Raw genomic sequence first — 10,832 nt, 5'->3', positions numbered from 1 at the left:
TCGTTTGCTAGAGCTTTTCCAATGTCAAGTATCATTTCCTTAGACCATGAGATCGTGCAACTCCCGGATACCGTAGGAGTGCTTTGGGTGTGCCAAACATCACAACGTAACTGGGTGACTATAAAGGTACACTACGGGTATCTCCGAAAGTGTCTGTTGAGTTGGCACGGATCGAGACTGGGATTTGTCACTCCGTATGACGGAGAGGTATCTCTGGGCCCACTCGGTAATGCATCATCATAACGAGCTCAATGTGACTAAGGAGTTAGCCACGGGATCATGCATTACGGTACGAGTAAAGTGACTTGCCGGTAACGAGATTGAACAAGGTATTGGGATACCGATGATCGAATCTCGGGCAAGTAACGTACCGATTGACAAAGGGAATTGTATACGGGATTGATTGAATCCTCGACATCGTGGTTCATCCGATGAGATCATCGTGGAACATGTGGGAGCCAACATGGGTATCCAGATCCCGCTGTTGGTTATTGACCGGAGAGGCGCCTCGGTCATGTCTGCATGTCTCCCGAACCCGTAGGGTCTACACACTTAAGGTTCGGTGACGCTAGGGTTGTAGAGATATTAGTATGCGGAAACCCGAAAGTTGTTCGGAGTCCCGGATGAGATCCCGGACGTCACGAGGAGTTCCGGAATGGTCCGGAGGTGAAGAATTATATATAGGAAGTCCAGTTTCGGCCACCGGAAAAGTTTCGGGGGTTATCGGTATTGTACCGGGACCACCGGAAGGGTCCCGGGGGTCCACCGGGTGGGGCCACCTATCCCGGAGGGCCCCATGGGCTGAAGTGGGAAGGGAACCAGCCCTTAGTGGGCTGGGGCGCCCCCCATGGGCCTCCCCCTGCGCCTAGGTTGGAAACCCTGGGGGTGGGGGGCGCCCCACTTGCCTTGGGGGGAAGCCACCCCCCTTCCCCCTTGGCCGCCGCCCCCCCTTGGAGATCTGATCTCCCAGGGCCGGCGCCCCCCAGGGGGCCTATATATAGTGGGGGGGGAGGGAGGGCAGCAGCACCACAACCCCTGGCGCCTCCCTCTCCCCCTGCAACACCTCTCCGTCCTGTTTGCACTTGGCGAAGCCCTGCCGGGATCCCGCTACTTCCACCACCACGCCGTCGTGCTGCTGCATCTCCATCAACCTCTCCTTTCCCCTTGCTAGATCAAGAAGGAGGAGACGTCGCTGCTCTGTACGTGTGTTGAACGCGGAGGTGCCGTCCGTTCGGCACTCGGTCATCGGTGATTTGGATCACGGCGAGTACGACTCCATCAACCCCGTTCATTGGAACGCTTCCGCTCGCGATCTACAAGGGTATGTAGATGCACTCCTTTCCCCTCGTTGCTAGTATACTCCATAGATGGATCTTGGTGATGCGTAGGAATTTTTTTTAATTCTGCTACGATCCCCAACACTAAGATGGTGTTGGCTGCTCAGAAAAATAATCTGTTTCAAGGCTTGGCCTCCGATCTCATTGATGGGGGCGTGGGCATTTTGCAGTATGCCGACGATACGGTCCTGTGCATCTCTCATGATGTGGAAAAAGCCAAAAATGTTAAGTTACTCCTCTACCTGTTTGAACTCATGTCAGGCTTGAAAATCAACTTTGATAAAAGTGAGGTGTTTACTATCGGAGGGGACAACAACATTGATCAGCTGTATGCTGAGATGTTTGGTTGTCAAGTTGGCAAGCTCCCTATGAAGTATTTGGGGGTCCCAGTAACATACTCCTCGCTCAAAACGGTAGATTGGGATTTCTTGGATGCTAAGCTGATTAAAAGGCTAGCGCCGTGGATGGGTTATGCTGCTTCCACTGGGGCTAGAGCGATCTTGGTAAACACTAGCTTGGATGGTATTCCCTCCTACTTTATGTCCATGTTCCTCCTCAATAAAACTGTTATTGAAAAAATGAATGTTCATCGTCGCCGGTTCTTTTGGAGGAAGGGGAGGAAAAAACGGTCTTATCATATGGTCAGGTGGGATAGGGTCTGTCGCTCTAGGAATATTGGAGGTTTGGGTATTAAGGATCTCCATAAGCAAAATACCAGTCTCCTTGTGAAGTGGTGGTGGAAACTTGAATCTGGGGATGGCTTATGGCAACGTATTGTCCGTGCTCGATACTTCAAAAGGAAAACGGTTGCCAATGTGCAAGCTCGTTTTTCTGATTCACCCTGTTGGAAAGCAATTATGAAAGTCAAAGATGTTTATATGGCTGGGAGAGAAATTAAGACGAATAGGGGTGACCTTACTAGGGTTTGGCATGACCCCTGGCTATATGAAACACCTTTAAAATGTCAGTTCCCTGTTCTGTTTGATATCTGCTCTGAACAAGACTGTACTGTTGCATCTTTTGCTACTAACAACTTTACAATGCATTTCAGACGCACTCTCTTTAGTGGTTTGGCCGAGCAGTGGTCTGATATTGTGGAGAGAGCTAGACACTTCCCTTTTAATAACCTTCCGGATGCTGTAGGCTGGAAGTTTACTCCTAAGAAAATCTTTACCACCAAATCAGTATATGAGTGGCTGGAGAAAGACCTGGCCGGACCTAACTATAAGTGGGTTTGGAAAGCAAAGATTCCCCTGAAGATTAAAATCTTCATCTGGCAACTGTTTCAAAATGCGGTCCTTACTAGAGATAATATGCGTAAAAGAAACTGGCCTGGTAATCCTTCGTGTTCGTTTTGTCGTGACGTTGAAACTGCTGGACACCTATTTTTTGACTGTACATTTGCTCGTTCGGTATGGGGAACTTTTGGCTTGGCCTTGGGGGCATCAAGTTGCCCCAGATCTCTTTGGCAAAGTTGGGTGTGGCTGTATAAATTCCTCCCTGGTGGGAGGAAGTATTACATGGAATTCATAGCTGCTGTTTGTTGGGGGATCTGGTGTACTCGCAACAAGATCACGTTTGAGAAGCGTGCTGTTCGTACACCCCTAGAGACTGTTTTCACTGTGTGCTCTTTCATAATGTATTGGTCAGGTTTGATGAAAGGTGATGACAAGGCGAAATTCCAAGCTGGGGTGCAGAAGATGGTTCGAGTGGCGACGTCTCTTGCTGATCGATCTACTTCATGTGGCAGACTCGCGCTGGAGCAGGGGAGCTGAAAAAGTCTGAGCTAGATGTGTGTGCTAGCTGTTTGGTCTGTTAGATACTCACTGGGGTTTGATGCCCGCTGAGGTTAAATTGTCTCCTGGTGGGTGGTGTCAGTAGTTGCCTTATTTTGGTCCGTCTCTTGGATACTATTTTGGTGCTTGATGGTTACTGTCAGCAGGTTTTCGCCCCATGGTGGGTACTTCGTTTCAGAAGTGCTCACAGTGGGTTTTCTGCTGGTGCTCCAACTCGCTACCCCCCTTTCTGCCTCCTGTTGCGTTAACTCTAGTAGCCATTTGGTGTGGTTTTAGTCCAGTATACTCAGACTGCTACTGTTGTATTTCCGTTAAGCAATTAATGGAAAGGGGTGTGCGCCCGGTTGGAAAAAAAAAGCTGTGGCAAACTTGATTAGAGCCTTCTCGTTCAGTGAATCACGTGCACTTCTCCTCTATGGTTCGGAAAAATAAACTTGGTTAGAAGGACTTGAAACTGGAGGGGGGGCACTTAGCAAAAAGTTTTGCGGCAGGCAGGCAGCTCACACACCATCTGGACGTGGCGCCCGCCCGGAGGACCGACCCCCAACCACTGCCCTCGCTCGCAGACACACGAGAGAGCCGCCCGCCCGCCCGCGACACGCTCCCCCGAGATCTCCCCACAGCCCGCGGCAGCAGATCCGCGCGGCCGGCGAGATCCCCGCCCCGGATCCCGGCCATGGCGGGGATGGAGGCCTTCGAGGCCTACTTCCGCCGCGCCGACTTGAACCAGGACGGCCGCATCAGCGGCCAGGAGGCCGTCGCCTTCTTCCAGGGCGCCAGCCTGCCGCAGCAGGTCCTCGCCCAGGTGAGCGCCCCTAAACCCCGCCGCCCAATCCATTCCCCCGGTTCGAGCGCCCCGAATTCGAGGCCTGATCTCCCTAGAGCAGCGCTAGATCAGAGCCCCTCTCTAGCGAATTGATTCGATGGAAGCTAAGGGTTGGTTGGTTGGTGACGTTCGGACCTTGTGCGCGCAGGTGTGGATGCACGCCGATCAGAGCAAGACCGGCTTCCTCGGCCGGCCCGAGTTCTTCAACGCCCTGCGGCTCGTCACCGTGGCGCAGAGCGGGCGCCAGCTCACGCCCGACATAGTGCAGTCCGCGCTGTATGGCCCCGCCGCTGCCAGAATCCCGCCTCCGAAGATTGCTGGCGGGCCGGCCCCTCCGCAGGCGGGCGCGGGTGCCCCTAGGCCCCAAGGTAATGCTGCTGCGCCGGCACCCGCTTCGGGGCAGGCCGGAGCTCCGCAGATGAATCCGGCCGCCGCTGCGCCGAGGCCCCAGGGAAGTGGCATGATGCCGACTTCTGCTGCTGCTCCGAGGCCCCAGGGAAGCGGTATGATGCTGACTTCTGCTGCTGCTCCGAGGCCCCAGGGAAGTGGTATGATGCCGACTTCAACTCAATTTGCCGGTGCACCGCAGGCGAATGCCGGAGCTGTTCCGAGACCCCAAGGCGTCAACTCGATGATGCCCGCTGCAAGTCAGGGTGGCGCCATGCCGCCAAATCAGTTTACGGGGCCGAGGGGCACTCAGTCACAATCTCCCAACATGGGTTATGCTCAGCAGCTCCTCACTTCAAGCACTGGTTTCATGAGGCCACCACCTCAGGTGGGAGCTCCCGCAACATCACTTCAAGCAACCGGAATGAATCAAAGTCCACTGGGTGGAGGCAGCATGGGAGGATCAGTTGGCTGGCAAGGGGGTAATGTTGGTTCATTTGGTGGTATCTCACAACCCTCTCCAGGAGCAGCTGTTCCTTCACAGACAACATCAGGTGGATTTGGTCTTGGAATGTCGAGCTCAATGAGCATGGTTCCTGGACAGCAGACACATGCAATGTCCTCTTCATCGTTGCCTCCACAGAGCAACAGTGCTGTATTGCCTTCAGATTCAAGAGCTTTGGTGCTATCTGGAAATGGCCCTGCCAGTGGCTCAGGAGCAAGCACTGACATCTTCTCTGCTCTTACTCAGCCAAAGCCAAGTACATCCACACCTGCACTTCCGACCAGCACGATGCCCAACTCATCAAGCTTTATGTCCAAGCCAACTGGCTCCCAGAACCTGGCTAATCTAACACAGCCTGGTTCTCTCCAAGGTACTCCAACAGTGAGTTACGGCACCAGCCAACCTCAGCAGACGCAGCCCATCACAAAGCCAAGTGTTCCATCTCCAGGTGTTTCTGCCAGCGTTTCTAATTCCACTTCCCAATGGCCAAAAGTTACTCAATCTGATATCCAGAAGTACACGAAAGTCTTTGGGGATGTGGATAGGGACAGAGATGGCAAAATAACTGGCGCAGAAGCTCGCACTCTATTTCTCAGTTGGAGACTTCCAAGAGGTTGGATCTCATCACCAACTTTACTTTCCTAAGCATGCATATGCGTATTTCTGCCTATAAGATGCTCTAATATATTGTGGTAACGGGGTACCTTTACTATGCTTATTGGTTGAGCTCCTTGTTAGACCTATTTGGCTATTCTGTCATTGTTTTTCCATAATGATATCATTGTATTTTATTTCTGTTTCTATGATGGTTTTCATATGATGTGCGAACATATCACCATATGAATACCATTGCCATTGGCTAATGCAATTGTTGTTTCATTATACTTTGTAGATGTACTGAAGCAAGTGTGGGACTTGTCTGACCAAGATAATGACGGCATGCTTTCTCTGAGGGAGTTTTGCATTGCTCTTTATTTGATGGAGAGGAACAGAGCTGGAACTCCTCTGCCTCCATCGCTCCCTGACTCTCTTAAATTTGATGAGACACTGTTACGAGCAACCGGCTTGCCTTCTACAGCTTACAACGCCCCATCATGGCAGCCTAATCAAGGTAATATTTGTATTGGCTGCAAGATCTCAGTTATTAGTTATTACATGATATAACTGTAGTCCAAGTTAAACCACGCATACTTTGTCTAGCTTACTTGGCCTGCCGCTTACAAGGTATTTGATGTTGGGCTAGGATTACCGCATAGGGGACCTGGCGCACCTGGGTTGCCTACTGGTGGTGTACGGCCACCCTTGCCTCAGATGCATTCACAGACTGATGGAGCAACAAGACCAGGGCAACCAAGACCTCACATGCCTGGTATGGATAATCATGCAGCAGCTCAAGGAATTAAAGATGACAGAAGTGGGGTAAACTCAGCTGCACAGGAGGCTCCTAAGAAGGTATTGGACCCGTTCCTTAAATCTGGATCAGTGTGCTGAACTGCTGATCCACTATGCCCAGACTGGATTTGTGGTGTTCAACACCAGTTGATTACATCGAGAATAATTTAAGCTGCTCTTGTTATTCAATTAAGCAAGTCTACAGCTGAATGGTGTATCCAAATCTTGTCGCAAACATGATTTAACATTGACCAGTTGTACTCGAGAAATTGAAGGACCGGTGCAAAATCTAAAATTAGGCCCTAGGGAAAAGCCATATAGACGAGTCTTTTATATATCATACCGGCAGTAAAAAAACATCTCCTGTATATATCATACTGCCAGTACAATTGTTCGAAGGATTACATCTTATCAAGATGCAAAGTTTGGAGTTCTGAAGTCTGAACTACTATATACTTTAGCAGAAACATGTCATCTTTCTGGCAATCCTTGAAGTTCAATTAGTTCTTTGTAAGCAACCTTCTCTAAAATGTCACGTAGGGAGGGAGGGATTACTTCTTATGCTTTTGTCCAGAACTATTTTTGGAAACTTTACAGGGTAGCCTTTTTTTTAGTTACTCTATTACACTTTCTTATGTACTTAAACAAGCAATTTCCTATAGATAGCAGGAAGGGGTTGTTTCTCATGCTCTGTAGTTGCAACAACTTTCTATTAATCCTAGTTTGTGAACTCTGAAACAGTTTGTCTTTTTTTTTGGTCTCTTTTGCATTTTGAAGGTTGAGGTGGAGAAGCAGGTCCTAGACTCCAGAGAGAAATTAGAGTACTACCGCACGAAAATGCAAGATCTTGTAAGCATGTTTCTATCTTGTTAGTTGTCTTCATAGTATTACAATTATTAGGACTCAGTAAATAAATTCTGACTCGTATGCAGTTTGTGATCTATTATTACATTTACTGGTCTTATTTAGGTTAACAAAAGTTGATATAATTACATATTGTATTGAAATCCGTTTATTCTTCTTTTATCAAAGGTTCTGTATAAAAGTCGGTGTGACAATAGACTGAATGAGATCACAGAAAGGGCGTCTTCTGATAAACGCGAGGTACAGATTACTGTGTAATGCTTATCATATCTGATGTATGCCAGCATTGTAGTTCTTCCTTTAGCCCTATTTTTCTCATGCTAGTGGTGCAGGCATGGAAATTGGTTGCTAGTTGTCTTTTTTTTTGGGTTCTTTGCAAAATGATGGATGGTCTTTAACTCAATTCAGGTGGAATTGTTGTCTAAGAAATATGAAGAAAAATACAAGCAAGTGGCAGAGTTAGCTTCCAAACTGGCAGTTGAGGAAGCTGCTTTCCGTGATGTTCAGGTTTTGTAACACTACACCTTAGAAAAATGTCATCTGGCGATTCTTACTGTGATTACAATTTTTGATGGTCATATCTTCATTCCGACTGTCTTTCCTTAATAATCTTTTTCAGGAGAGGAAAGTTGAGCTGAATGATGCATTAATTAAAATGGTACAAGGTGGAAGTGTTGATGGTTTGCTTCAGGTATGGTCTATCTCATACCTTTCTTTTTGCGGGCAATATCTCATACCTTCAATCAGTTCTATTTTGTCCTCTCTAAATAACACCAAACCGTATACCTAGGTTCGAGCTGATCGAATCCAGCATCAATTAGAGGAGATGGAGAAAGCTTTTAACGAACGGTGCAAGCACTTTGGACTGCAATTCAAGCCATCTGCAACAGTCGAGCTTCCATTTGGTACCCAACTTTCCCAACTTTCAGTATTTGTTAAGACTTTCATCTTCATGTTTAATTTCTATATATCAAATTATGCCCTTATTTCACGTCATATTTACAATCCATAATTCTATTGAGCGCTTATATCCTTGTTTGCCAGGTTGGGAACCTGGGCAGCAAGAGGGAGCAGTTGAGTGGGATGAAGACTGGGATAAATTTGAGGATGAAGGTCAGATACTTTTCGATCGATCTTGCCTTACATCACTACTTAGAGTATTGTGCTTGTTTTGAACTGTAACTTTATTAAAAGCGTGGCCATGGGCCTTTATCCAAAATAAAAGTGCTGATTTCCTTTCGAAATTGGTAATTTTCTGTTTATAGGGCAGAAAATGGTACTTTTCATCTCATGCAGACCATTTCCTGATTCTGGACTTCATGCTTACACCAGTTATGTCTACTGAAAAGAAACTAAATCATGATTGTGTTTCTAATCCCAATCCATTTCGCTGTTGTCAAATAATTTTCAGTGTAAATTATGTACATAAAATTGAGCACTAATGTATTTTTCTGTATTGTCATTATTTTCCGTCCGCTACCTCATGTACCCAGATATTATGGAAGTGTCAGCTTGCTTACTGGGGAACCTTTCTCACTGCACAATTGCTATTGCGCACATATTTGATCTTGATCCCACAATCAGTTATTTGATCAGATTTGGTGTCTTCGACATCAGCAACCTACTTTGTCCATTTTTGGCTGATCTTATTATATTTCTAACTATGCCATTCGTCATAACAGGGTTTGGTCTTGTAAAGGACAATGGTACAATTGTCGAAAACCCAGCTTCTGCTGACATTGCAAACGCATCATCTCTTTGGGATGACGGTGTCTCTACGGATGGGATGTCCCCTGTTGCATCTTCTAATGGTCATATCAAGGATGTGAGACATTACAGAGCTGGTGACCAAGCGCCTGAGAGTGAATTAGCATATGATTTTGGTGACGAATCTGTAAGGAGCCCCGGCAGTGCTGGAAGAAGTGCCTCTGGGAGTCCATTTAAGTCTTCTCGTTTTGGGGTGCATGACTCGTCTCCCACGAAAAAAGGAACCTACAGGTGCTTGTTTTCACATATTTTTTCATGCAGAGTCCTTTTTCTCAAAGTTTAAAAAACTGAGATATATCAGGCATAGTCTACATGAATGAACAACATGATGAGCTATATTCCATTTCTTTATTTGCTTGATGAACCAAAAAATGATGACCTATTTGTTTCTTTGTGCTATTCCTGCCTTTAGAAGTATGAGCCTTACTTTGAGCAAACCCCACTGTAATCTCCAGCAACACTAGCTGACCAAGATTTATCGGTTTTTATCACCTGAATGTTTTGGATGTTTATTCGTAACTTTTTGTTATAATGGTAGATTTATTTACTTGACACTGGAGAGATTCCCTCTCATTTTTATTACTTAAAGTATGGCAATCATCCTTGTTTCCTACTTTCTAGTCTATACAGTGCATATATTTAATATCCTCCAAGAAATATTGCAAGTACTATTTGATTTAAAGCACAAATATGGTCTTCAACTATGAAGTTATACATTTTGAGTTTCATGTGAGAGTGTCATTAATCATTATTTGGTAACAGTGACCATGGTGGCTCTGAGTCCGTTTTTGGAGATAATTATGGTGATGAGACTACATGGAACTTTGATGACCAAGATACTGACTCAGTTTGGGGATCTAATGCAATGAATGTAAGCTTTGTCTTCCTATTTCTGGACTTTTGTGGTGTCGACCCATCTGTTTCTGATGAATTATCTTGATACAGGAGCCTGGACATCATGGAAGCAACTCTTTCTTTGGGTCAGATGACTTCAATGTGGACCCTGTTAGAGTGGGCTCTCCAACTGGCGCTAGTGCCTATGGAAAGAAGAGCACATTCTTTGACGATTCCGTTCCAAGTTCCCCTGCATACACGTCTGGATTCTCACCGAAGTTCGGTGAAAGTCGTGACGATAGCTCCTCCTATAACTTTGGAAGGTTCGACTCCTTCAGATCCCAAGACAGCGCCGTCCCACAGGAAAGCCGCTTTTCCAGGTTCGACTCTGTAACCAGCTCCAAAGGCGAGAGCGCAGCGGGATTTGACTCGTCAAACAGCTCGAGAAATTTCGGCCGGTTCGATTCTTTTGATGAAGCCGATCCTTTCGGCTCGACTGGGCCTTTTAAAGCATCAGGAGCGCGGTCACCCCCCAAATTCTGATATTCATTTGTGGTATTATGAGGATTTGTCTCTTGCGGGCTCATTTGTCGATACAAGGCTCGGATTGTTCGAGGAAAGTACAATACAGCGGATCCAATTTTTTTTTGGTTGGCAAGCCTCTTGTGTTGGCTTGTGTGCATTTTTCCTGTCCTCCACCCCCCACGTACAAAGTGGACATTTTTTTGGTTGTGCTCTGTAAAGTATCCCGAGATTGTTCTCTGTTTATAGTGGCCTGTATCTTTGGAACAACAGCTACTCATCGTGTGCGGTTCCTGTTTCTTTCTTTTTTGTACAATATACAAACGTCAAATTGGTACTCCCTCTGTAAACTAATATAAGAGCGTTTAGATCATAGTGATCTAAACGCTCTTATATTAGTTTACAGAGGGAGTACTAGACTAGAAGATGACTCCCTTCCATCAAGCTGTAAGAAACCGAGAGCCGAAGTATCTTTTGTGCTGTCTTCATATGTAGTTCAAGCTAAGGGTTCCAGTATTTTTTGCCGTTTGGTGTTTTTCTTTTGCTATACGGAAGAAACAGGGTTCGGAGTTTACAAGGGATACAACAAGTCGCTGCCAAGT

The 10,832-nt window shown here is 46.6% G+C and overlaps 1 protein-coding gene across 1 annotated transcript; it reads left to right on the top strand.

Moving 5' to 3' along the window:
• The first annotated feature begins 3,595 nt into the window (after positions 1 to 3,595).
• LOC109750399 (uncharacterized) lies at positions 3,596 to 10,530 on the top strand. The gene is made up of 13 exons (XM_020309358.4): positions 3,596 to 3,938; positions 4,108 to 5,464; positions 5,744 to 5,962; positions 6,095 to 6,303; positions 7,021 to 7,092; positions 7,276 to 7,347; positions 7,516 to 7,614; positions 7,727 to 7,798; positions 7,898 to 8,012; positions 8,152 to 8,220; positions 8,790 to 9,105; positions 9,637 to 9,745; positions 9,820 to 10,530. Exons 1-13 carry the CDS (start codon positions 3,810 to 3,812, stop codon positions 10,249 to 10,251), a joined length of 3,270 nt encoding a protein of 1,089 aa, XP_020164947.1. The 5' UTR covers positions 3,596 to 3,809; the 3' UTR covers positions 10,252 to 10,530.
• The last annotated feature ends 302 nt before the right edge of the window (positions 10,531 to 10,832 follow it).

This window comes from Aegilops tauschii, chromosome 4, assembly GCF_002575655.3.
Source record: "Aegilops tauschii subsp. strangulata cultivar AL8/78 chromosome 4, Aet v6.0, whole genome shotgun sequence".
NCBI classification, from domain to species: Eukaryota; Viridiplantae; Streptophyta; class Magnoliopsida; order Poales; family Poaceae; genus Aegilops; species Aegilops tauschii.
This window is presented reverse-complemented; position numbering and strand designations above follow the sequence as displayed.